Source organism: Camponotus vicinus, unplaced genomic scaffold, assembly GCF_025532165.1.
Source record: "Camponotus vicinus isolate PSW18456_S1 unplaced genomic scaffold, iyCamVici1.0 SCAF_2, whole genome shotgun sequence".
NCBI classification, from domain to species: domain Eukaryota; kingdom Metazoa; phylum Arthropoda; class Insecta; order Hymenoptera; family Formicidae; genus Camponotus; species Camponotus vicinus.
Window position 1 is genome coordinate 16,868,582 of NW_028141956.1, and position 27,986 is coordinate 16,896,567.

Here is a 27,986-nt window from a genome sequence, read left to right on the forward strand (position 1 = left end):
AACATGGGTCCGCAAATGAACCCCCCTCCGAGCTAAAATTCGAAAATGTGTGAAATTGACCAAACATCCGCAACGCAAATTTATTTATCTCTCAAGAGAGAGTGATAGGTAACGTCAAAACCAAGGTTAAATATAATTTTATAATAATTTTATAATAATTTATAATAATTTTATAATAATTTTATAATAATTTTTCTGAAATACAGTCAATTTTCAATTTTTTCCCCAAACTTTAGGGGTCTCTAACTCGGAGGGGGGTTCATTTGCGGACCCATGTTCATAAGAAAAAAAAGTCTTATTTTGACCTCTAGAATACGCTCCTAAAGTTTAGTGCATCATTTCAGATACACCCTGTATATATATATATACATATATAGACATATATGAAAATAAAAAGATAACGATACCTATGCGCATAATTGTTTCATATCGTCGTCCTGTTGCCCGCTGAAGATACGCTTCGTGGTTCGTTTCTTTTTTCAACACACGTGAAGATTAAAAACTTTTAATTGTTATTCTTATTTATATTAACTCAACACGTATATATAAAGATAATTGACAATTAAAACGTGCACTTTTATTTACACTGACTAAATTTAAAAATGAAGAATACTTTATTATTTCGCCGTTAGGGGCGCATTTGTCCAATTGATCTGGTGCTGCCATCTTGCATGAGAGCGCGTCGATACAAGAGATTCACGCGCATGCGCGAAGCTTGATGTGTCATCCCGAACAGCTGATAGGGCAGCTGTAGATGACGGCGGGCGTGTGATGGATCAATTGTACGCGTCGCTGTCAAAAAAATAAATTTCCACCGAGATATAATTTTCTCCAAGTACATATGTATAAATAAATATCGTTTTAAAATTATCATGGCATTTTTGGAGGTTTGTTGAATGACTCGTTTGTAATTTATCTTGATTTATAGTTTCTTTTTCGACATATCTTCACAGCTATCGGTTCTTTCTCGACGCTGGATATAACCTAAAGTTTTCGACGCTAATTTTACGCGTTATTGTCTTTTTAGTGGAGACGCTTTAATTTCTTTGACTTGAAAAAGGAGGTTGATGCAGGAAAAATCGCTGCCGCATTCGGAGTAAGATGATTTTTTTCATATACTGTAACATAAATTGAGTGTATTTACGTTTCCACAGCATGGAAGAGATTAGGTGCTTTCCATTTACATCAAAACTCAGATAAATCTCATTTCTGTCTTTCTTCGATATTCATGTTAAAGAAAGACAGAAGTGAGATTTATCTGAGTTTTGATGTAAATGGAAAGCACCTTCTCTTATTCTAATTGATAATTTTTTATACAGGATGCGCAAGTCGCTGCAGCTACTAGTGGTAATGGCAATATCGTATTCGGGGATAATACAGGCAATGTACATTTAATAAACAGGACGTATGAAATTACAACATTTCGAGCTTACGAAATTACATTAGTATTGGCGCAACAAGTTCAACATTCTACTTTTCTATTCACTATTGGCGTAAGAGTCACAGATACACATACAGATCACATTATGATCACTTCTTGTAAAAAGTATCTATTTAATTAAATTTATAGTTAATTATTTTAATATAATGTATTAACAGGAGGACGAGGCTGGATGCAATCCTACTATAAAGGTTTGGAATTTGGCCAAACCAGATAAGCAAGGTAATCCAACATGTGTTCGGATAAGCAGAGCCATACCTAGTTATCGAGCAGTCCCAGCAACAGCTCTATGTGTACATACTAGTCTTACATTAATGGCTATTGGATTTGGAGATGGTTCTATTATGCTGTATAGGTAAATAGGATATATTCGTTTTTTATTTTTTTCTCTTTATTTCATTAAATTATTATTAATTTCAAAAAATTCTATTTCCTTACAATATATATTTATTACTTTATCATATATTTTTTATTGTCGTACAATATTATATATAAATTAGAGCACAAATAAGTTTTTCTATATTTAAATTTTCCATTTTCAGAGGTGATCTGACTCGAGAAAGGAAAAATAAAATAAAGGTTTTAAAGGATGCTAATTTGTCTATTACTGGCCTTGCAATAAGAGCGACCGGTAAACAGACGCATCTGTTTGTTGCTACGCAGAACAATGTGTTTTTGTATAATATTACAGTTAAGGATAAGGAATTTAAATCTACTTTGGATACTATGGGTTGCGCACGAAAATGCAGCGTACTTGCTGAATCCATGCAAGACAGCCATTTTATGATCGGACGTAATGATGTACGTCGCACATAATTTTATGCTCGTAATTTTAGTTACGCACACATATAAGTAAAAACATTGTAAAATTCAATTACAAAATTTTCAATTATAAAATTTTCAGGCTATTTATTGTTACACACCAGATGGTAGAGGTCCCTGTTACGCAGTGGAAGGTCAAAAGATAATGTTAGAATGGTTCAGAACATATTTAGTGATAGTAGCGAAAGAAGCGGCAAATGTTCCGAGAACAACAACGACTATATCCGCTAAACCCAAGTAATTGATACAAGCACATTATTCATAATTTCTTTACATTTATGTTATAATGTAAATATATTCAATTTCTGTACAATAGCACAATAGAACCAATACCTCCTGGTGTCGATAAGCATATTATTACTGTGCTTGATATCCAAAACAAGTTTATTGTGTTTTCTGCACCTATGGTGTCTGTCCAAGCAGTCCTATCTGAATGGGGTGGATTTTTTATATTCAGTGGAGACAACAAATTATATCATTTGGATGAGAAAGATTTGCAATCAAAATTAGCACTGCTTTTTAAAAAGAATTTGTACGATGTTTCCATAAGGTATATTTTGAATATTTAATTACAATAAGATTAATCATTGTGACAACAATTTATAATAATACAGTGTATATATTTTATTGCAGAATAGCTAAAAATCAGCAATATGATGCAGAAGGTCTCATAGACATTTTTCGTCAATATGGAGATCATTTATATTCCAAGGGAGATCATAATGGTGCTATAGAACAATACATAAAGACTATTGGCAAATTGGAACCATCATATGTGATAAGAAAATTCTTAGATTCTCAACATATTGATAATTTAACGACATACTTGCAAGCTTTACATAAAAATGGACAAGCAACTGAGGATCATACTACTTTATTATTAAATTGTTATACTAAACTTAATCATACCGATAAGTTAAAAGAATTCATTATGGTAAGTATCTGTATGCAAACTCAAATGTTTGTTATATAAAATATGTAGAGTTTATAAATATACATATTTTATATATATTCATTACATTATCATACATAATTTCAGACGAAAGATCGCGAGGTTGATTTCGATGTGGAAATAGCGATTAAAGTTTGTCGTCAAGCATCGCCGGAGGATGCTTTATTACTCGCGCAGAAACATGGTAAGCACGAGTGGTATCTTCGTATCCAAATCGAAGACAAACATGAATACAAAAAGGCATTGGAATACATGGCAACTTTAGAATTTGAGGAGGTATTATATTCATACATGTACGCATTGTGTATATATTTCTATAAAAATTATATATTTATATCGAAAAACGCTTTATAACTTTTCTAGGCAGAAGTTAATATGAAGAAATATGGAAATATTTTAATAGAAAATGTGCCAAATGAATCTACTCAGTTTTTAAAGACTTTATGCACAAATTATAAACCTTCCGATAAACCTCTTGTGGATCAGGTACATATACATATTTCGCTCTTATATTCTTCTATTGGTTTGAATTCAATTATATGACGAGAGAAGTTAAAAGGTAGAAATGTATTCACTCCATTACCTTTTTCCTATAGGAAGCATTAAATGGTTATACAGAGCAGCGTGTCGATAAAGCCAATCCAGAAGATTTTATTCATCTATTTTTAAATAATTCTGAACGACTCGTAGAATTCTTGGAGCATTTAGTTAAATCAGATACAAGGTCAGTTACAATATCTCATAAAAAAAGCGCAGATACTCTATCATGAAATTAATTGTCTTCTTATATTTCTTACAGGTGGAGTACACTTGTTTACAATACATTAGTGGAACATTATTTACACGTTTGGTCTGCTTTAGATAATGATGTCGCTAAAATACAATATGAACAGAAAATTGTACGATTACTGCAAAATTCCGAAGCTCATTATGATAAAGACCAAATATTAATACTTTGTCATCAGCATAATTTCAGAAAAGGATTGCTTTTCCTTTATGAGGAGAGCAAACTGTAAGTCACTATCATATATTACATTGAGAAATAACATGGTCATAACATCATGGAGACATCTTGATATCATTTTTATGTAGATATCAAGAAATATTAAGATTTCACTTACGCGAAGGAGACAGCGAACAAGTACTTGCCACTTGTAAGAGATTTGGTCATCAGGATCCTAATTTATGGGTACAAGCCTTATGGAGTGTAGCTAAAAATAAGGATGCACCGACGAAACTCCTCGCGGATATATTAGCTTATATAGGTGAATATTCTCTGAATATATTAATTATATTTACAATCATAAATGCATTGAAACTATTGTAATTATTGTTTGTACAGCTCAAGAAAGACTGTTGTCTCCTTTGATGGTTATTGATGCAATTTCCACATCACTAACTTGTACATTGGGAGATGTTCGAAATTATTTATGCAGTGTATTACGAACGGAAAACGAACAGACTCAAGCTGATACGGAATTAACACAAAAATACAGAGCTGATACTCTTAAATTACGAGAACAAATAGAGGCAATAAAGAATAGCACGATAATCTTTCAAGGATCGCGATGTAGCGCGTGCCATCATCAGTTAGAGTTACCATCTGTGCATTTCATGTGTCAACATTCTTATCATCAACAGTGAGCTTTCCTAATTATTTTTATCGTTTATATATAATCGTATATATATAATCTTATTACCATGTAATTCTTTCGATTTATCTTCTTTTTTTTATAATAGCTGCTTTCAAAGCTTTTCGGAAAATGAAAATGAATGTCCAGCATGCTTGCCAAATAACAAGAAATTGTTGGATATTATAAGAGCGCAAGAGCAATCGAGAGATTTACACGAAACATTCCACAGTCTCCTCGATCGAGCGGAAGATCCATTTTCTTTAGTGGCCGATTATTTTGGTAGAGGCGTTTTTAAGAAATTAACAGTAATTACCGATACAGATAAATCGTTACCTACGCCAACTAAGTTGGAGGAACCCAAATTGAATTATGGTCCGGGCGCGGAAGCGAGACTCAGATTAAGCGAAGGAAAGAGTTCTATTTCAGGTATGATTTAACATTTTTCTAAGTAAATTATAATGATTAATCGTGTTATATTTTTTCCAGTAGGAAAAACGGAATCTCGACGAGCCGGATACGATGTTCCCACATTAATAACGGAAGAGCGTTATCGAAGCTTTGCAAAGCCAGATGTATATTCCTCGTCATTAGAGGCGAATATATCGGGAACAGGAAGCGGTTTATCGACACCGCGTGGTAATTCCACGAAAGCTTCGCCGGTGCCGATCAGAGAAGCTCGTATTTTGAATAGTACCACACCAAAATCATCACCGATCGAGAAGTCTTTCGTTCCACCAAAAAATCCTATTGTGCCATTAAATCCTTTCGAGACTGATGATTATGATGAGTCTAAAAATCCTTTTGCCAATGATGATGATGACGATGCAAATAATCCTTTTAAAGATGACGATGATAATGACGCAGTTGGTAATAATGATGACGATTACAATAGAAATCTGAATCCATTTGGTAGGTAAACCACAATCACAGAATACGTATATATACATATACATGTATATATATATATATATATATATATATATATATATATATATGTACTGATAAATGAATATATAAAAGCAAAGAGAAAATATTGTGAAATACATGCTTCAATAAGCAGTATGCAATTATGAAATTTTGAACTTAGACACTATGTGTAAACTTGTATAGTATATACTTTATAAGCTGTAAATCTCATTTAGCATTAATATTATATTTCCTTCACTTTTGCAAATTAAAGACTTTATATGCTGTGCAAATCTTTTAAGCTATCTATAAATTTTAATATTTATCTGAAAACTAGCAAAGAGAAATATTTAAAGTACTATACTTTCTGCATCTTTGTGTATAAGTGAGAGAATATAACTAAATTCTGCCAATCTAAAAAGGTTGAAACTTGAGACAGAAGAATTACAAAATAAAAATTAATTGAGAGAATATATCAATTTTACCATGACAGATTATGATATAAAAAAGAATCAAATAAAAATTTTAAGAAATTAATTGCAAAGTGGCTGATGAAAATTTATATTATTCCACTGCTTAATATCCATATTTGGATAGTTTTGTTAATTTGCAATTATAATTATTTTATAATTATATTTTATAATTATTTTGCAATTATAATTATTAAAAATAAAAGTGATAATCTTTAAAATTAAAATGAAGTAAGATTCAAGCATGGTAAAGATTATGTATTATATAATAATATGATGCCTTTGTGTGCTACATCTATTTGCTTGAATAGAACAACACACATAAAAGTATCAGAGAAATATAGATTAATAAATATAAAATATTGTATAATTATAATACATTAAGAATAAAAAGGAAAAATAAAAAATATATATCTACATATTTATATATATACATATATTTTTAAATCTTTTATTATACATATATATTATTTATATGTATGTATTATATGTATTATATTCATTTATAGCCAATTTAATTATTTATTGGGTCAGATTTTTAAAGAATAAATAAAGCAAATACTTTCTATCACAATATCTAATTTCTTCAAAAACAAATCTCTCTTGGGCAATTTCTCTTTTTAAAAATTAAATTACCCGTCCTTAAAATCATACTTGATGTATCCATTTAATGTAAGTTATTTTATATAAATATATTTTATTTATTCATGATATTTTTTTCGGAATTGTCAATTGAATTTTATCGACATTCTTTCATGAAATATAATTATAAATCGAGCTTATTACGAATTTGTGTTCGCTTACCATATGGCTTTTGCTCACAGGACGTGTCTCGAAAAGCGACACGATAGCCAATCGATTTGCAACTATTCCGAAAAAGCGAAAGGTTGATTGGTTATCGCGTCGCTTTTCGACAGACGTGACGTCGCGACACCTCTTCCCTCTGCTGTGTACAAAGCTTTAGCACGTTGGCTGCGAATGCGCAAAAAATCCATGTGTCACATTGCTACCATCCTTACAATCCCTTATTCATCATGGCTGAACGGATAGTTTAGCGAGTAAAGTGATCCTCTAATAATAGATAGATCTTGACTCGCGTGCTCAAGATAATGGATATATTTGAATAAGATTATACGAAGTGCGCGAGATAAAAAAAAACATGGTTTCGATGCTTTGCTTTATTCATCGCTCATTTTTGCCATAGTGGTAGCACTGACAGCGAACTGACGTCATTGTTACGTTCCGAAATTGAAATCAATAAGCGATGTGCAATGTTGTGTATACATGCATATACATGCATCACGGACGGTGGGGAATGGCGATTATGTCAAAACATCGTGTTAGATCTCATTGCGCTTGATCGTGGAATCGACGAAGGATATTAGAAAATGGCTCGCAACAGCAAGAAGAAACTTGCGATATTCGCGGGTACATCAAAGTGTCTAATTTACGTAAGTGTTCTTGATCTGTACGAAACAGATAATGCTCCTTTTTTTAGATCTCTTACAAAATTTTCAAAAAATTTATATATCATTTAAAAATTATTAATTTAGTTATATACATATATATATATATATATACGATTTGTATATTTAAATAATTTATTTAGAGACGGTGCTTTTTACTTAATTAAATTTTATTATTTTCCATAAGATTAAACAATAAAGTTATCATAAACTTTCAAGGTTTATTATATTATTATATTATTTTATGATATTAAATTGCATTTTAAATTACATTTATGATATTAAATTACATCAAAATATATTCAACAAATTATTAAATGGAAAATATTGATTCTTTTCTATTTATAAAGTATTGTTAAGAATAATATAATTTTTTAGGCAGAAGCAAAGTACTGTTCCTCTGATATACCTGGAGAATTAAAATACTATGAGTAAGAATGACAATTTTGACTTTATTTAATCTATTAGTTTTACAATTTATATATATGTATATTAAAAATTATTTTTATACCAAATATAATACATCTTACAGATGTTCAAGAACAGAATATTGTTGCACTTTTGGTTGTTGTGTGTCACCCGGTCTCCATTTCCATCACTTATGGTACTATTGGTAAGCAGAATCTTTAACAATAATTCTTTTCCAGACAACAATAATTACAACAATAATTATAACAATATTTTATAAAATTTGCATGTTGTATAATATAAAAAATAAAACTGTTTCAGGATTCTGGTAATAATCATGTTCCTTGTGTGTTCCGGTGGTGGCTGGTGGTATCGATACTGGTTGCAAGGCAGATATAGAGCAGCAGCTTCAGCTATTCCAACTCGATCTTCCTATACCAGATCTCAAAATTCTCTTCGTAATGCATCTTGTCATGCGCAACAAGCTCGTATTACTTATAATTCAGCAAGAAATACCGTCCTATTGCATCGTATGTGGAAAGGTATGTATTCTTTTATTTTATGAGCAAAGCATATAAAAAAAAATGCACAAATATTTATGTAAATTTTTATAATAGGTCCTCAAAGAAATACAGCAGCATCAACGTATAATAGTAATGCAACTACTTCAAACTATCAAAATATGAATGTAGTGTTGAACAATACTAGTTGCCCTTACTATCAATTATACGGTCCACCGCCTAGTTATGAGACAGTGATCGCACAGACACGCGGCAAAATTTCCAATCCAGCATCGCCGGAATCCTCTGCGCGACTGAATCTACAAACAGCGAATGTGATATCAAATCCGAGTGTATCGCAGTGTTTCTTCTACACTTGCAATTCTCCAGCTAGATTGGTAGATGGTAATTCGAATCAAAGTGATAACGCGACTTCTCGCCAGCTCGACAATCACGAGAGTATTCCGTTCGCACATTTTTCGCAATATTGCGTAGCGAATGGCGCTATTAGTCAAAACGTGTGCGTTCCTTTAGAATATCCAAAGGAATCAATCGCTTTTGGAGGAAGCAATTTTAATCATAGTTATCAAAATAATTCACAACAATTGCCAGGATATTCAACGGACAGATTGGCCGATGTCTCGAATGCGGAAAATGCAATTCATGGTTATGAAATTCAGAATGCAGAGGGATGTGCAATGCTCAATATTGATACTGCAACTAGCAGCTATAGAGAACAAAGTCCATGGCACAGAAATGATCAACCTGTATTGAAAGTCCATAATAAGATCACTGTGCAGAATGAAAACCGTACGTCTCAACAAAGATGTGCGGCAATTACAGAAACACGTATTTCCTCGCCTAAATCAGAGGAGAGCGGAAGCGAGAACGAATTAAAGTCCCATATATGTCCCGTGATCACTGCGGCGCAAAGAAACTTACCGAAACAACGTAGGAATTACGGCGGTTCCTTACGATTAACGCGTAACCACACTGGAAATGTCATTTACCAAGGTAACAGTTTTCAAAGGATTTCCCTCAAAGATTCGTCGAGCTCTCAACAGTGCACCTTTAATTCCAATCGAATGACAGCTTCTGAAAATGCACTTTGTAATGCGAATTTTCCGGAACAAGCGGTAGAGATTGTTGCATGCTCTTCTCAATCAAATCCATCCAATAATGTGATATTAGAATCCTTTATTTTTGAAAATGCGCAATTGCCTCCGAGTGAAAATGTCGAAGAGGCGCGTGGTCTTCGTACAATGAATCGGAGTACAAACTTTGATCTTGAAAGTAAACACAAATTAAATAGATCAAAGTCGTTAGACTGAATATAAATTGAAATCTTTATCATTGTATTATGCAATGCTTATATTCTTGTATATCTCTGCGCGTAACTTGTATAGCAATACAAACATAATCGTTCGTTATCAAGAATCACATTAGAATAATCCTCACTTGTTTTCGAATATCGTAATAACAAGCGAGGATTCTATTTTATTAAAAAGTAATGCGATATATTATTTCCTTTAAAACATGTATGTATTTAATGATATATTTAATGCAAAAATATTATATTTACCGACATCGTATTATTATTTCGCGTTACTTTATTGAATCTTTAATCATCGAATCTGATGATTGAATCTCGTGAGATGTATATATCATTCATTATTCTCTCGTGCAGAATTAATGAATAATATTAGACGTTAGACTTAAATTGCACTTTTGCAATATTTTTTGCAAATAATATCGCAACTCCAAAGCTGAAAGCTATTTTTTGATTACCTATTAATATTAAATATTATATCTAAATGTGATAGATAATTTCTTACATACATACATTACTTACATACAATAGGTGTATTCTTACATACGCCGACAAAGCGTTATTTCCGATATCTGCGATACATACTGCCATGAGAAAATCTTTTTCAACGTTCTATTAGACACTGATCTAATTTTTATTCCTGCACTATACTTAACGTAATTTAAGATTTCGGAACAATTAAAACAGTGTTTCAAGAACGTTGTATTTCCACAGTTAGCGGCCCAATTTAATCCACTTACGCACAAAAAAGAATATCAATTAATTATGTTTTATTTCTCTATATCGTAACAATATGTAAACAAACAATTGTCGCACATTTTTTTAATCCTCGGATGGAAAGGCATTTATGAACAAGATCTTTACAAAAGAAACTAAGATCTTTAAAAAAACAAAAGAAATAACATAAGATTTATTTTTTAAATATTATAATATAAATATCGACATATTTTCTAACGATAATATTGATATCAAACTTGACAATGCGAAATAATCTCATTTTTCGAGCTGTATTTCAAGCCGGTCAAGTCAGTCCTCTGTATATATTTAAGCTTCTATCACATATATGTGCACACACATTAATATTATCTCAGTATTAAAAAGTGGGTAAGATTAATTACTACATATTACACATATATTTAAGGGATAAAATATATAGTTATCCGAAACAATTATATAGTGTGTTCACACTTAAAACAAGAACATACTGCTGTAATAAAAATGCGACATAATATAAAAACTGAAAACGAAAATCGTTCAGAATTGAATACTAGAAAAGCACGAATGTGAGAAAACATATACGATGAAAACGATTTATTATTTGATTTGACTTAATAACACGCAATCGTGTTTGTAAACGTAACGTATTAATTTTGTAGTTTATAACAAGTATTCCAAATTTTTGCTCTTCAATTTTTCTGCACATATATCGTGCGAAAAGACAGACTGTTCTCGTGCTGTGACACACATGAATGACATTTGATTTATAATATTTTTGATTTATAATATTTACCAATCGTGGCAGTATTAATTGTAATGATTGAATTATATCGGTTAGATAAGTTGGATTAAGCCATCGGTTTATATACGATACACTTCTTCGATTATTTTTCGATACGACAAATATAATAATACAATCATTTTACAAGCATTTTCTAAGATCGCAGAATACTATGTCAAATGCGCTAAACATTCAATTTAGATTCTTGAATTATAATAGCGGTCCAAGAAACGCGTATGTGCCAATAGCGATAAGTCCATTAGATAAGAGTATTGGAAAAGCGAGACGTAGTCTCGTAGCCAAGGAGCATGTTACTTTAAAATGCAAAACAGAATAATATATATATACATACAATATTTTTTGGAACCGATCCTAATAAATGGAGGTTGTTTAAGGAGTCCGCGTGATTATATCGTAAGCTTATACTATTGTATATCGTATATGCGTATATCCAGTATAACCAAATATGATTAATCATATTGATTAGTCTTATTGCTATCCTGTTGATTGATATAATTAATCATATTATGTTGCCAACAATAATACATATAATAATAATTGTTGGCAACAAGACAGCAATCTCGTCGATAGTTTTGGCTATCTGGATACGTACACATATATATGTATACATATATATATATATATATAATATGTGTATGTATATATGTATACACGATAGATTACGAGTCTATAAGAATTTCTAGTCAGAAGCCATTATATTTTGTGTGCGTGCGTAGCTTGCGCGTCATATCGTATACCTTTAATAAGCTCTAGTTTGAATGATCTTCTTACCGTAATGTGCAATCATGTATTCGCGCGGAATCAATAACACTATATGTAAGATACCATACTAATGTGAAAAAATGTCTGTCCGAAATAAAGACACGAAATATTTATTCACATATACATTAAAGATAACGTATATTTTTAGTTTATTTATATATAATCTTGAAACAATAGAATCTTATAATAATATCTTGTATTTTTCAATCACCCCTAACAACATGTCCAAAAGATGTCCAGAGGTCATCGAGAGGACATCCAGAGGACATAAAATATCCTTTGGCTGTCCTCTAGATATTCTATGGACATCTTTAGGACATGTGTGCTGTTAGGGACATATAAATATGAAACAAGGAAATATAGAAAAAACGATTGTACAAAAACTGCACGTTAGAAAAATTAATTTATTCCAAATTTATTAAAAAATCTATCATTAAAATTTAATATGATAGGAATATAAGTTTTCAATTTTCTCGAAATGAAAGAGTAATTTAAAAATTGTAAAAAATTCCTCTATTTATTTTTAATATAATTTCATTTTAATTTATTTTGATTTTTTCAAGAAAAAATATAAGAGTAGATAAATGAGAGTTATAAAAATATGCATTAATTATTTATTCAAAATTAATAGAGATATCTGAAGTAAATTTCTTTTTATTTAACATTCGATATGGGTTTGCTAATAAGCAAAGGTAACATATCGATTGATAATAACTAATGTAATATATCAAAAAAGTAGAAGCAGTAAATATATTAAAAAAATTAAAGTATTCAGATGTTAGGGAGGAATTTTGCTTTCATAAAAATAAATATCTAATAATTTTTTTATCGTTTTATCTCATTTTTTTCAAAAAGTGTTGTGGATATATGTCCATTTGATTTAGTGCAATTATTTGTATCAATCCGTTTTTTGTGCAATATTTAAACGCGCCGTTGAATTCCTGATTAATGATACGACAGAATAATATCAGTATCGCAATGATAAGGCAGTATTTATCGCGAAGCGACGATAAAAGATGGCAGATGCAACTGGACGAGCGAGAAATCAATATAAACGGGATTCGTGAGGGAGGCGAGAGAAGCGGGTGTAGCAAGGGCGGTGAAGTATCCTCCATGAGAGAGAGAAAGAAGCGGCCGCCGCGAAAGAGCCGACTGCAACATATTTTAGCAGCTACGCTGGCGGAAAAGAAGAAAAAATGTCATAGTCGCGATGTCAGACGGAAATAATCCAAGAGTGTAAAAAAACTTTCGTCTTTGCCCCGTCTCGATCTCTTCCATCAACCCTCCTGTCATCTGCCTTGTCCGTCGACCCTCAATCCGTTGCCCCCCGACCCGCGTGTGTGCATGTGTATGTATTCCACCCTCAATGGTGAATCAATAATTAAGGTGACAGTGCAGTGGTTGCGCGATCGTGTGCCGGGTCAAGATGTCGGTGAAGGTGAGTCCTTCGGACATGCATCCGCAAATGCGACGCGAACGTGTGCAATAAGCATTCCGCTTTCCTGATTCCGGCTGACGAAATGGTTCTGAGTTGAGCCGAAATCGAGTGTGAAACGTCCCTGTATGTACGTTCTGCTCGGAAAGCTGTCTTGTTATGTAACATTTATGATTTTGAATTATGTTTTGACACATCGTGATATCGTAGAAGATAATGTGACGTTTGCGAAGCCCGTATCATCTTTGTACGACATTTAATTACGGTTTACCTCTGATAAGCGTTAATGACCGTAGGTCATGGCTTGTTACAACATACACACACACATATATATATATATATGCGTGTGTATATGTGCGTATGTAAATTATAGATTACTATTTACGTACGTAAATATATACTTGGTTGCGTACGATTACAATATATCAACCTCCACGTGTATGTTGCATTGTAGTGATTTAAATTTCTCCAACAAAATTTCATCTCATTGTCAGAAAGATTTCGAAATAAAATTGGTATAAAATCACAAATGATTGAAAATCGATATACTTTTATGTGTGTCCTAAAAAAAAAAGGAGAAAAATCTCTTAAAACAAACATTTTCTAAATTTCTTAATAAAATCGTGCACACCCCCGCTCATGCTTACTGATTTACGTATTCTACAGTCATCAATTTTTTTTTCTTTTCACACGACGCGCTAATTTATCAGAACATTGACATTTCGTTCTCTTTGTTTCACGTGTACATATGCGACACGAGGCATGATCCGCTTTCGCTCCCGCATAATATTCTACATTGTATCTGTGCCGACTGTGAATTGTTGATCTTGTTACGGTATAATGATCTGTCGACTGTCGCGTCAAGCCGCGAAATTTTTTAATGGCAATAACAGCGTCACAAGTGTCCGCTTCCTGCTAAAGCGAGCCTTCACCGAAGGCGAAGATACGGCGAAGGCCGCGCACTTAGACACGCGTGCGCGTGGCGCGTGCGTATTCGGGGCGCGCGCTTTTCAGGGTGTCGCGCACGCACGCGCGCCGGTGCAGCGCGTGCAAGTCAATTGCAGTTTGCGTGTCGCCACGGCGTCTGTACGCTTCGCGTGTTTAGCATTTTCCTGCGTGCAAATTCGCAAAAACAACCGAGTGAATGCATGATTAAAAGTGTTGGCAAAAGGGTAGGTATACTGTTCCTCGATTTTAAAGAAGTCTCAAAAGTTTCGAAAATGATGGCTTAATATTATATTTTTTAGACCTTTACTAATGTAGAAAATTAATTATATAATAGAAAATTCGCTAGTTATAACTTTACATGTGTTAATTCGTAAAGTAAGCTTTTATTTTAGTGTTTTTAATTCTATTTAATGTACCGTATGTGAAAGATACAATAAGAATGATTAACGTTAATTTTTATTTGTGGAGTGGTATAATAGAGTGGATTATTTTTTCTTATTAGAGACTCGTGAGCTAATCTTTTTATGATTTTTTTAACATTTAAATATTTAATTAATACAAAATCAAAATTTTGTTAAATTTAGATTCTATTGAAATCTATCTACTAACTTTAATATTAAATAAATCGCGCACTTGCAGTTTTATATAAATATTACATAATTAATTTTTTAATTTTGTGGAATACCACAATTCAAAATTAATTGCAATTTTTAATTATAATTATAATTAAAAATTTAATTATAATTAATGGCTTACAATTAGCTTCTCAGGTTTTTTTTAATTTGATCTTTTATTTGATGCTGATGAAAAAGAAGTAGCCAAACGAAATTGGGTAAATAGAAAAACAAAGTTTTCTGTTAAAATTTACGCGCCAGCATCTACTTATAAGATGCAAAATTTTAAAAATTGTGAAAGATGTAATTACATATTTTTTAAATGTACGTTTTTAAAGTGTTGAAGAATTTCAAACAAAAAACAATTTAACGATTTGTAAAATTTATTTTAAATATGATTTTATATTGAATCTTATTAGTAAGAACTTATTACATACACATTTGAAACTCTTTGGTCTTACATTCTTTTTTTAAATTCAATGTGGATATATTTCAAAAGTCAGAGAAATATTAATATATAAAATATTAAATCTCGGGTAATCTTTTTTCTTTTTTATGCATTCTGTATATTATAGAAGAAGTGACGAAACGTCTTCGTCTACGATGTGTACGATTCAAATGGTAAATACTATATACGATATATATGTATATAATCCTAGAATAGAGCGTGTAAAAGAGAAAAAAATCAATATGATGTTAGCTATCGAATTACATATAATGTATTAAATCTGTCATGTGTTTTCGCTCATGATGACGTAAATGTTATCAGCGAATCTCATCTGAAACGGAGGCTGTACTTATAGGCGTATACTAGACTGTTGAGAACTAAGGCTCGCATTCATGCAAACGTAGTGTACATGTTTGTTTAATTTATGCTACAACAGTTAATTTTTCTCCATAAAAAATATTGAATAATTTATATTCATCTGATAAGTGTTAATTGCAAGTATAAAGTTTGACGTGAGTTTCTCAATAATAAACGACCTGTCAAGGTCTGTCCGATACCGCCTAAATGTGTCTTTAGAACGTTTTGAGTAGAGTTGAGAGCGACATATTTTTAGCACAGTCTAAAATCGTAGCGTTGCTACAAAGTTCGTGAACGACTTTTGCATCTTCGGCAAAAGTCACGACGGGAAACATCTTCGCGAAGTGCGCACGTTGAAGTTACTATCGAGGAGAAATTTCCGAGTTCGTTACTGATATCCACAATTTCAAATTAATTGCAATTTTTAGTTGTAATTAATTTGGCTTCTCAGTTTTTTTAAATTTGATCTTTTATTTGATGCTCGAAAAAGAAGTATCCAAATACGATTGGGTAAATAGAAAAACAAAGTTTTGTGCTAAAATTTACGCGCCAACATCTACTTATATATTTATGGTGAAATAATTTGAAATTAAAGTGAATTAATTAGGAATAAGACAGCATAACAGCTTGTTATCATTCCAGCGAATTTCGATTCAAATTCATGTTTTTGTTCCATGAATTTCGTTTCTCCATTATCGTAGTGTAACGCTATATGAATATCGTTTCATGCACGAGTATTGATACTGAATTTCAATGTTTGAATTAAGATCATTGTGTCTATTGTATTTCCACATGGCAAACTGTGTCACAAAAACAAACGTGTGTGATGCAGATGAGGAGATCAGCAAAATACAAAATGCGTCTCTTCCGAAACAATTGTATTCTCTACAAAAATTATTTGCAATGGATTCTATTGTGTGGTTGGCATTTTTTGTTTGGAATTAAATTAATTCTATTGTGGTTGACATTTTTTGTTTAAAATAAATTAAAAAAGAGTAGGAAGAAAAAAAGAAAAGATAAAGGAAAATAAAAAAAGGATTAAAAAATATAATAGAATGATTAAGATATACGAATGTTTTAAAATACTGCAATCGTGAATGATTGAAAATTATACAAACAGATAAGAAAGTGAGAATAATTTTTCCTGGGAGAAAATTAATTCCGGCACAAAACTTATGTTAAAATAAATATACTGAAATATGTTAAATATTGAGTAAAACAATTACAATATTTGGAAAATTTAATATTTAAAATTTAAAATTTTTAAAATAATAGTTTAAAATGAACATGTAAACATGTAAATATCCGTACATAATCTGTTGCGTTTAACTACGTTATCGCGTAAAAATAAGGTTGTAAATAGTAATGTAGTTCGTGTTCTTCAGAATTATATTGCACTTAATTAGGATTTTTTTTTTTATAAAATGAAGAATTTTTTTTACATTTGATATAATCCCTTACAATTTATCATAATTATAAATCTAAAATAATAAATACCTCAAAATTATTTATGAATAATAAGCCGCTATTTAATTATCTTCGGAGCATAAAGTGAATTTACGCATACACTAATAATCGCATACACTAATAATTTACGACTAATTGCCTTATCTTAAACATACGCGAGACTACTTGATTTATCTTTGTTTGTAAAATGCGCAATCGCTATAGCAAGGAAAATATTGTATTTTTTCGAAATCCGTTTGCACACACTGTTGTAATTATCAATAGTAAAGAAACAGAAACGCGCAAATCATACAGATCAAATGCTACAGATCAAATTCTTTATTATCATATTTTTTATTAATACGATACGAATACCAGCAGCTCATACATTCCGTTGAAATATTGCTTTGAATCTTGGATGTCCGTTTACACTTTTAATGCACAAATTTATTTTTATATGGTACTCAGATGACGAGATATAAACAGGCCGAATTCGAGGATGAAGACAGTAGCAGTATCGGTTCCGTCGCTTTAAATAGCGAAGGCATCAGTACATCCGCTACACATATAAGATATCATACGGTAAATATCCAATTAATCAATTACTTTACAAAAGTCATCGTTATACAAAATTATAATTCATCAAATGAATGATTCAAAATTAATCATTATCTTAACAATCATCATCTTAATAATAAATATGATTTTGTTGTTTCAGGGTACCACGATGTGGAAGGCGAGAAGTACTTTGGAGAGATGCCTTCTCATAATTTGCGCTGTTTTACTACTGATGATCATAGTATTCACCATCGTAATCAGTAGCAAAAACGGCTGGGATGAGGCACAAATTCTTCATGTCACTTCTCACGGAGAAGGTGAAAAAAAATTATTTTTGAATTACTAATATATTATCAACAGTATCTGGATAAGATAAATCAAGTTTAGTGATATATTACACTCATCTGTAAATTACATTTTATATCTGCGATAAAAGGGAGCAAATATGTATAATTAATTAAAGTCAATTCTAAACAAGCCGGTAGTAGTACAACCGTTTTTAATCTCTGGTTTTAATCTCTCTATAGTATTACATTTTTTTAGTGATTTAAATTGTTATTGAAATTATAAATCGCTTTTTCCTCATATGCTTTTAATAATTTCATTTATAGCGTAAACAGATAATCTAAAACTATCAATCAATGTCAATATAATCAGTTCTAACTTTACAAATTGTTGCAGATGGCACACATTGCCTCACAGAACACTGTGTAACGGTGGCAGCGTCCATAATTAATAGTATAGATTATTCCGTCGATCCTTGTGATGATTTCTACGAATATGCTTGCGGTGGTTGGCGGAAGAAAAATCCCATTCCGGATGGGAAAAGTGTTTGGGGCACGTTTGGCAAGCTGGACCAGGATAATCAACTAGTAGTCAAGAATGTTCTCGGTAACCATTATAATTGCGCATAATTTAATACGAATAATTTTGATACGTGTATATATGTACGTATTAAGTCATATATTTCGCGCGCAGAAAAACCGTTCAGCGAGATGAAGTCGAAGGCTGAGAAGAAAGCGAAATATTATTACCTATCTTGCATGGACGCGAATGAAACTATCGAGACTCTCGGAGCTAAGCCGATGCTGGAATTATTGGAAAATATCGGTGGCTGGAACATCTCCGGCAAATTCAACATAAGCGCGTGGTCTTTACAAAACAGCATGCATGTCCTGCAAAATGTTTACAATATGGGTGGTCTATTCTCCTGGGCCGTAAATGAAGATGATCGAAACAGTACTAGACATATAATCCAGGTGAGCAGATTAATAGAGAGAGAGAGAGAGAGAGAGAGAGAGAGAGAGAGAGAGAGAGAGAGAGAGAGAGAGAGATTAGACTGACAATGAAAGAAAAATCTGGGCATGTTCTTTATCGTGCATTTTACTTTTGACAATAAGTTCATTCTTCTCGTGCATAAAACTTAATTTAATTAAAACAATGGTATTAGATATATTTTTTATTATTGTTATTATTATTGTAATAATGACATATAATTAGAATTGGGCAGTGAATTTAATTAATATTAAAACTCCTGTCCGAAAATATTATAATTAAGTATTCTATGGCTAGTATTCACAAAATACACATAATTCATTTTTATTTCAAGGTCGTCTTAAGTAATGTGTTAAGATGCTAATATGCTCTTTCTCATTGGTTTACAAAGATTGTAATTAAGATGGTCTTAAAGATAAGAACAGACTATGAATACCGGCTTTATGTACATATGTATAATACCGGCTATATGTTTTTCTTTAAAGAATATTATTCGATTCTCTATTACACTTATCATTATATTTCGTTTTATTTTTTAGCTAGCCAATATATATATATATATATAGAATATATTGCGTACAAAGAATTTTTTATAAATTTTTTAAATTTCTTGTGTAAAATACATGCATAAAATAAAATGTCATTTAATACTCAGTGGCAGAGCAATTTCTATGCAATTAATGAATTAGAAGAAAAATCTTTCGTTGTCTTCGCATAATGATAATTTTCATATATGTTTATATTGAGACTGATATTTTTATCTTCAAGATCGATCAAGGAGGCTTAACGCTACCGACTGCAGACAATTATCTCAACATAACCGAGCATGGCAAGGTCCTAGCCGCCTACTTGGACTACATGACAAAGGTACACAAGGACAGCACGTATTTGCGCGCATGGTTTATCGCCGCACGATACGCTGCGTCGCATCGGGCGAATCGAGTACAGGTACTCGTACACGTTTTCAGATCGGCGTGCTCTTAGGTGGTGAGGAGAACTCCACGAAGAAACAGATGCAGGCTATAATCGATTTCGAGACGAAGCTCGCAAAGATCACTATACCGCCCGAGGAACGCAGAGACGAGGAGAAGCTCTACAATCTGATGTCATTGAACGATTTGCAACGTAAAGCACCCTTCGTACGTTTATTATCTCCTACTCGGTCGAGAATGTTTTCCAGAATATTCGCATTCCAGTTATCTGCGGATGCGACCAATAATTGCGGCTATTGTAATATTTATCTCGGTCATCTTCCTGTAATAACCTTCCTGTATGATATCATGTGATAGTATCCTGGATGAGATAATGTCTTATCCTATATTATATCCTGCATGTATATAATACAGGATATCCTCTGTCCTCTATTATATGCTCGTATCCTGTATATAATATCCTATCAATAAACACGTGTGTTAAATATTTTTAATTTTTTTTCCAATCAGAACGATTATTTTTTCGAATGAGAAGTATCAACGAAAATACGATAGACATAGTTCTTATATGTTTAGATGTCGTGGGTGGATTACTTTCAAAATGCTACACGTCTCGTGAATAAGAAGATCAACAGTAAAGCGATGATCGTAAATTTTGCACCGGAATATTTCGTGAAGCTAACGAAACTCTTGCATGAGTACAACAGCACGACCGACGGAAAGATGTATGTATATCTACATGTGAGATGCATCAGAGATGGCGAACTTACTTTAAAAAGCAGAGTGTTAGAAAAGATAAATTAAAAATAACTTTTTATTCTTTAATTATTTTTAATTAAATAAACTTTATTTAACATTTAATTTTACGTTCAGATATTTAATAACATACATATCTGAAAGAGATTATTGTTTTTATAAATGTATCCTTATTTTATATTGACATGCACGAAATTAATTAAAACAATCGATGAAGAAGTGCACGATCTCTGATAGATATCACGTCTTGTATTTATAAATCCTTTTCGATTCCGTCGAAAAGAAAGCATCAATTGTTTCCTCTATTATTTTTCTTTCCACAGAACACTGAATAACTATCTGGTTTGGCAGACCGTGAGGTCCTTGACGGCATGCTTGTCGAAACCGTTCCGTGAAGCTTACAAGGGCTTGCGGAAAGCTTTGCTCGGTTCGGAAGGTCACGAGGAACAATGGCGTTACTGCGTTAGCGATGTTAATAACGCCATGGGTTTCGCTATTGGCGCAATGTTCGTTAGAGAAGTTTTCCACGGCAAGAGTAAACCCATGGTTAGTTTGCATTGAACAATCTTAAAAAAAATCCTATTTATTACAGTCATTTTTCTTAGCCGTATAAATCAAAAATAATTTATCATTTCAAGGCAGACTTATTATACCCTCGAAATTTTCAGGAATATGAATGTATACTGATGAATACTGATTCTCGGATATTAAAGCTATTATTTAGGCAATTTCCAAAAAATAAGTCGTCTAATTTAGATATAAAATAAAATAATATTTCGCTCTGATCGTTGATTTTTAGGCGGAAGAAATGATCAATCAAGTTCGTCAGGCGTTCACGAAAAATCTGAAGAATCTAGATTGGATGGACGCAGAGACGAGAAACGCCGCAGAAGAGAAGGCAAATGCTATTACTGACATGATCGGTTTCCCGGATTTCATTCTACAACCCAGTGAACTCGACGAACGTTACAGAGATCTGGCAATCAAACAGAACGAATATTTCCAAAACAATTTGCGTGTGAATAAGTACAATTTACGTAAGAATCTTGAGAAGCTTGATCAGATGGTGAATAAAACCACTTGGATAATGACGCCACCGACCGTGAACGCTTATTACACGCCTACCAAGAATCAAATTGTCTTCCCCGCTGGCATTCTTCAGAGTCCGTTTTACGATATGGAAAACCCGAATAGTTTGAACTTTGGTGGCATAGGTGTAGTTATGGGACACGAATTAACACACGCTTTTGATGATCAAGGTACGAGATTAAAAATAATTTGAAAAAATGCCAGATAATATTTTTATAATAAAATCTTATATATATATATATATATATATATATATATATATATATATATAAACCACAAAATATATTTCTTATATAATATATTTCTTATAATAAATATATGTGTAAGCTAATTATATTGTAAAAAAATTTTATTCCAAATTAACGATTAACTTTACAGCTAAATTAAAGGATCTTTTTACGTAACAAGATTTTTTTCACGTTTAAAATAAATATGTCTCTTAATAATATTATTATTTTACTTTACAAAATATTTCTACCACGTATATAATCACTCATTGTCAGATTTATCTTATCTTATGTATATTATCACTCAAATTATATTCATTTACTTAGATAATTTTATTACTTATATATTTTTTGGATAATATTGAATAGGTCGAGAATATGATTTACATGGAAATTTACATCAATGGTGGAACGACGCTACGATAGAACGATTTAAAAACAGAACGGAATGTTTTGTGGAACAGTATGATCAATATCAAGTACAAGGTCGAAATGTAAATGGCCGACAGACCTTGGGTAATAATATTAATTATTAATAATTACTTAACAATGACAGAAATATAGTTGAATCGATTGTAATCCATAGGAGAAAATATCGCCGATAATGGGGGCCTTAAGGCAGCATATCACGCTTATCGTTCGATGCCTAAAAGCTACAAGGATCAACTGCCGCTACCCGGTCTCAATCTGACACATCGTCAACTATTCTTCCTAAATTTTGCACAGGTTGTCATTGAATTACTGCACGGTGTTAAATATATTAAAAGATATTGACGGAATAATGATTTTGATATCATTCTCTTATAAAAATGCGAATTACATAATAATTATGTATGCCACGTGTCCGCAGGTTTGGTGCTCCGCTATAACGTCTGAGGCAATGACTCTTCAGATCGAAAAGGATTCTCACAGTCCGCCGAGGTACAGAGTGATAGGACCACTCTCGAACTTGCCAGAATTCGCGATGGAATTCAACTGCCCTAAGAACTCGAAGATGAACCCGGTTCATAAGTGCGAAGTGTGGTAACGCCTCATATTTTTTCAAACTGATTCAAGTTCGATTGAGCTTGATTTCTAGCGCCGTGATATGGGACCGTCGCAGCTTTTACGTGCCGTTGCATAATATGAGGAGGGATATATATATACTGAACTTGCTTCGGGCATTGGACTGTGCGTTTTCCTTTACATATCACTACTTATCGTTTTCCTTTACATATCACTTATATATGTGAAAATAGTCGCTTAAATTTTACGGTTAATTTTTTTTTAATGTGACTGATTTAACCGTTATCATAATTTTCAAACAATATCGAGAATTGTCAAAAAATTATTAAAAAATCGATGCCTCCTTTTCGGTTACAAATTTTTTGTTTGATTTAAAATTAATTTTTTTAAATATTGTACTTAAAAATTAAGTAAATTAAGTAAATATTCGGGACATGAGTACAGTTTTTAAATCTTGTCTATTTTATTTGTGTGTCTTCTTTTAAATATTTAAATCTCTTGAAATTCAAGACAATTTATATATTGATTTCCCTCACACAGACGCGTCAAGGCTTGTATGTAAGTTGATTAGATTGCGCGAAATATATCATACACATTTTTAAAATAATAAACACTATATAATACTATAGTTAATATACATTTCGTTAGAAATCTAAATCATTTTTTTAAATAACATTATTCGTAACGCGGATCGACATTTCTTTGCAATCACAAAGCAACCCAAAAAAGCGATTATTTTTATACCGTTTTACAAGAAAAAAAATTTTTTTAATAATTAAATTTTTTTGACAAGAATTAGCGATTTGTATACGCTGAATGTCTTGAAGAAATACGTGCTCAGAAATGATCAGGAAATTTTCTGTTTGTTGAAAGAGAATACACATATAAACACACACACATACATACATACACAATTAGAATCATTACACGTATTATTCTTAAAACGTTAAGATGTCGTGATCAGCGTTGCTTCCCAGGTAGCAAAATGACGTCAAAATGACATCTTAATAATGGTTTAATGACGTCATAGTACGCCATTAAGACCTCTTTAGACGTCATCTTGCTACCTGGGTTCTTTTCGATATAGTTATAATTTATCGAGATTATCAAAAGCGTTAAAATCAACTAGCAAAGAACGCAAAAATGTTCTCAGTATACAGTACACAACTCGTTTTTCTACACTTTTATACATGGAATCAGTATTATAATCATCAATCGATTCAACATAGAATCGATGGCTGGAAGCACTAAAAAAAATAAACCAATAATAAATAAAATAATTTTTTGTTTAATTTAGAAAATGATGAATATGGAAAAAAAATCATAAAATTAACTCGATAAATAATAGTTTTTTAATTTATTTTTAAGTTACTTTTATGTATTCTATTTCATTTCTATATATTTATATTTCACTCAATTGAAATGTCTGAATGTTTTACTAACGCAAACAGTATTTACATACAATAATTACATTAATTAGTCTATGATATAATTTATAATATACAGAAATATAAGAATTAATATAAGAAAATAATATAAGTATTATCTATAAATAAAACAAAACTCTCACAAGGTTCAATTTAAATCTTTTATTACAAAATTTTATAATTACTGATTTTTTTGATGTTAGTAACATTACGAAATATAACCATTATTTTGCTTTCGATGATCTCGGTAAACCGTAGCTGAAAGTCAGTTACGTACCGTAACATTCGCAGTTAGAATCTACTAGTGTGTTTTATATAGGCTTAAGAAGTTTATTTTATAAAAAAAATTACTCTCTCTTATGATTCTCTCTTATGCGCGCTAGACGAAATTCGGTCGTCGAGATCGTAGTAACACGACACGCGCAAGAGACGATACTATCGCTGATGTCAAGAGAAATATTTTTAAATGTGCTTAATTGTATATTTTGTGGCATTCAGCGCATATTTGATATTCGAGCAAATCAGAGATTTTTAATTTTTCCATTCTAGTGGGAAAAAGCCTTTACTAAAAAGAATCGATAAGATTCTCTTTAGCAGAAATCTTTTCCCACTACATTATTTTGTGAAATTGTGTGGATGCCTAAAAAATTTTTTAAATTATTTTTCCTTGACAAAGGGAAAGAAAGGAGGAGAGAAAGCGTTGAAATCTAAAAAGAAAAAATTTGTAAATTTTTTGTGATCTTTGATTGCAAAAACATTACGTAATTATATATGTTTTGCAAAAAATAGTCGTTTCTAATTTAGTGTTTAAATATTGTATGAATTTTTTTTATATAGAGATATAGGTGTGGATAGTAACAAGATGTTTGATTCTCACGCTTACATAGGATTATCGAAACATAATTCTATATCTATTCTTTTCTTGTATTTTTTTTCATGAAAGTTATATTGTTATATTAAAATATTAAATAATTGTATGCAGAAGAACTTATATAACGTTTCATTGCAAAGTTTGTAAATAATGTGATTGAAAAGAGGCTTGTATATGTCTGTCAATAGAATGACGCAGATCTTTGTTTTTAATCTTATTAATTTTAGCGTTTTAATTAGTAAGAAACATAAATTTTATCGTAAGCGGCCTGTAGCGATTGAAACACGAAGCCAAACAAAAGTGCTACAGTTGTAATTTTCTCTTGCTAGGCAAGAGCGCAAATCTATCTTGGAATATCATGGACAATTTCATGGAAATTATGCCAATTTAGCTATTTCATCTTATAAAAACATGTGAAAAATTACGTGTGTTGTACTTTTTAATACAAAACATACTTTAAGAGGTTAATAATTCATATAAATGAGTGTAACAAAAATGAAAACTTGCGATACGCACGATACATAATATGAGTTTTTCAGAAGCCAAATTATGTTCAACTTTACTTTTCCTTTAAAGAAATTTATAAAGAGTTGATCAGCATAATTTCCGATCTCATATATCACTGCAAAGAATGAACATAAAGAAATTAAGATAGATAGATATTTATTTCCTGTGAGGTTTACATTTTTATTTTCTATAGAAATATTATATTTAAAACCTTTTATAAGAAAGAACTTGGACTAATAACTTGCTAAATCACGTGAAACAAAAGAACTTTATATTCTTGTTTTATATTACTAGATCACTTTGATAATACATTTGCGATAAAAGATTCTAAAAAGTTTTCTTTCCAAAAAATAATAATTGAAAACAATAAATAAAAAAAATATAAATCATACTCATAAAGAAAAATATAAACTATCAACAATTCACGTGGCATAGCATGTCTTTGTTCCTTCTATTTAGTGATATATGTATCTATGTACCATAAGTTTTATTTTTGTTTTATTTTGAATTTATCACGAAAATCTTCAATTGCGATGTGAGCATAACAATATTGCAGTTCAAGTGTAGTTGCATATTTCAAAAGAAACGCTAATCAAAATCTAATTCATTTTAAGTATATAAAAAAATAGAGCTATATCATCATACACACACATACACACATTCGTATGTAGTTTTTTCTTATAGAAGGAAGAGAACACATATTATAGATAGCAAAAAACATTATTGTATGTTACGTAAGACCCACTTATTATTGATGCACATAGTAAATTCATTTCATAAGATTCCAAGTTTGTAACGAGACGAAAGAGACGAAGAAACTACCGTTTAGATAATTACGCTTAAATTTTTTTAGATTACACTGCTGAACACCGAAGAAATACATTATTCAAGAATGTTCTAGCGATAACTCTAAAAAAGCTCACTGATCCTGATTCATTTTGATATAATGATTAAGTACGCATTATAAAGTCATAATTATTACATATTCTGATTTCTCTATTAATTTTTTGTACATTTTTATTCGAACAAATAGATAAAAAATTTCTTCGAACTTTCAGAAATATCTTTTTTAGGATAGAAAATAATCAAATATTAATGCATTTTTATGCTCGAGAGAATATCTCGCAAGATGAAAAAATTTTACAATCTATTGGGGATATATCTAGAATTGAATCTAGGATCCCTGTGTTAGGGTTAAAAACTCGTCAGATTTAAAAAATTGACGAGATATATATATAATGCGGAAATGGGAAAATTTTAGAAAATATCGTGGGGCATTCTGTCCACGCATTTTATTCCTCATCGGAATCGTTCCATCCTTCTCTCATTCCCGCATCCCTTTTAAAAAGTCAAAGTGGCGAAATACCACGTAAGAAGAAGCCAAATTTTCTCTAATTACAGTGTAAGATCCATATAGGCCTTAAATATTTGACGCCGATGCATAATGCATTTGTAAATGTTCGTTGTTTATAATAATTGTGAATAACGATTGTAACAATGAGAGGAGAGTATGTATCATCTGCGATTACACATATTGTTGCGCATGTTGTGTTCCAAGATACTATTCGTGTATGGTTTTGTGTAACACAGAAAGCGTATCGTCCAATGACGATGTTCGCCATGATTATTTTTCTGTATTGTACATTATGTACTATATATATGCTTACATTATTAAATCAAAATTAAAGAAATAGAAAAATTTATCGCGCTTATGGTTAGAAGTGTATTCTTTGCATTATTCCTCTCCCATAAAAATATCGCATATGTGCGTTTTTCAATGCATTATATGTCATGATATTCATATTAATATTTTCTAACAGTATTCTTTTAATGAAGATTTTTTCCAAGTTAAATTATTAAAAAATTATGCGCAAGAAATTA

General features: G+C 31.3%; 3 protein-coding genes across 13 annotated transcripts; all 3 read left to right on the plus strand.

Moving 5' to 3' along the window:
* The first annotated feature begins 729 nt into the window (after nt 1–729).
* Vps11 (vacuolar protein sorting 11) lies at nt 730–6,646 on the plus strand. Of its 2 annotated transcripts, none has more exons than XM_083092617.1 (16): nt 730–887; nt 1,028–1,096; nt 1,320–1,493; nt 1,600–1,796; nt 1,984–2,242; nt 2,346–2,500; nt 2,580–2,813; nt 2,897–3,197; nt 3,303–3,491; nt 3,579–3,701; nt 3,812–3,939; nt 4,015–4,227; nt 4,308–4,480; nt 4,558–4,855; nt 4,956–5,275; nt 5,336–6,646. In XM_083092617.1, exons 1-16 carry the CDS (start codon nt 873–875, stop codon nt 5,764–5,766), a joined length of 3,279 nt encoding a protein of 1,092 aa, XP_082948743.1. In that variant the 5' UTR covers nt 730–872; the 3' UTR covers nt 5,767–6,646. The 2 variants fall into 2 exon arrangements, with proteins under 2 accessions (XP_082948743.1, XP_082948744.1); XM_083092618.1 differs by having other exon boundaries at nt 5,339–6,646.
* A 609-nt stretch (nt 6,647–7,255) lies between these two features.
* LOC145966758 (uncharacterized) lies at nt 7,256–12,327 on the plus strand. Its single transcript, XM_083091092.1, has 5 exons — nt 7,256–7,676; nt 8,070–8,122; nt 8,224–8,304; nt 8,421–8,641; nt 8,717–12,327. Exons 1-5 carry the CDS (start codon nt 7,614–7,616, stop codon nt 9,928–9,930), a joined length of 1,632 nt encoding a protein of 543 aa, XP_082947218.1. The 5' UTR covers nt 7,256–7,613; the 3' UTR covers nt 9,931–12,327.
* A 923-nt stretch (nt 12,328–13,250) lies between these two features.
* On the plus strand, nt 13,251–27,817 carry Nep3 (M13 family metallopeptidase neprilysin 3). 10 transcript variants are annotated; one of them, XM_083092630.1, is made up of 13 exons: nt 13,251–13,446; nt 17,927–18,040; nt 18,177–18,333; nt 18,698–18,907; nt 18,995–19,275; nt 20,060–20,158; nt 20,260–20,430; nt 20,800–20,948; nt 21,303–21,525; nt 21,779–22,238; nt 22,665–22,811; nt 22,882–23,021; nt 23,146–27,817. In XM_083092630.1, exons 2-13 carry the CDS (start codon nt 17,927–17,929, stop codon nt 23,320–23,322), a joined length of 2,328 nt encoding a protein of 775 aa, XP_082948756.1. In that variant the 5' UTR covers nt 13,251–13,446; the 3' UTR covers nt 23,323–27,817. The 10 variants fall into 10 exon arrangements, with proteins under 10 accessions (XP_082948756.1, XP_082948750.1, XP_082948753.1 ...); XM_083092624.1 differs by having other exon boundaries at nt 13,252–13,648; XM_083092627.1 differs by lacking the exon at nt 13,251–13,446 and adding an exon at nt 13,648–13,775.
* Nucleotides 27,818–27,986: the final 169 nt, after the last annotated feature.

Coding starts and splice junctions, on each gene's coding strand:
- Vps11 (XM_083092617.1), top strand. Junction 2,501..2,579: donor ACTATATCCGCTAAACCCAA/GTAATTGATACA, acceptor TCTGTACAATAG/CACAATAGAACCAATACCTC. Junction 4,856..4,955: donor CAACATTCTTATCATCAACA/GTGAGCTTTCCT, acceptor TTTTTATAATAG/CTGCTTTCAAAGCTTTTCGG.
- LOC145966758 (XM_083091092.1), top strand. CDS start 7,614: ATGGCTCGCAACAGCAAGAAGAAACTTGCGATATTCGCGGGTACATCA. Junction 7,677..8,069: donor CATCAAAGTGTCTAATTTAC/GTAAGTGTTCTT, acceptor ATAATTTTTTAG/GCAGAAGCAAAGTACTGTTC. Junction 8,305..8,420: donor CATCACTTATGGTACTATTG/GTAAGCAGAATC, acceptor AAACTGTTTCAG/GATTCTGGTAATAATCATGT.
- Nep3 (XM_083092622.1), top strand. CDS start 16,490: ATGCTCGAAAAAGAAGTATCCAAATACGATTGG. Junction 19,276..20,059: donor GTACTAGACATATAATCCAG/GTGAGCAGATTA, acceptor TTTATCTTCAAG/ATCGATCAAGGAGGCTTAAC. Junction 20,949..21,302: donor AGCACGACCGACGGAAAGAT/GTATGTATATCT, acceptor TTCTTTCCACAG/AACACTGAATAACTATCTGG.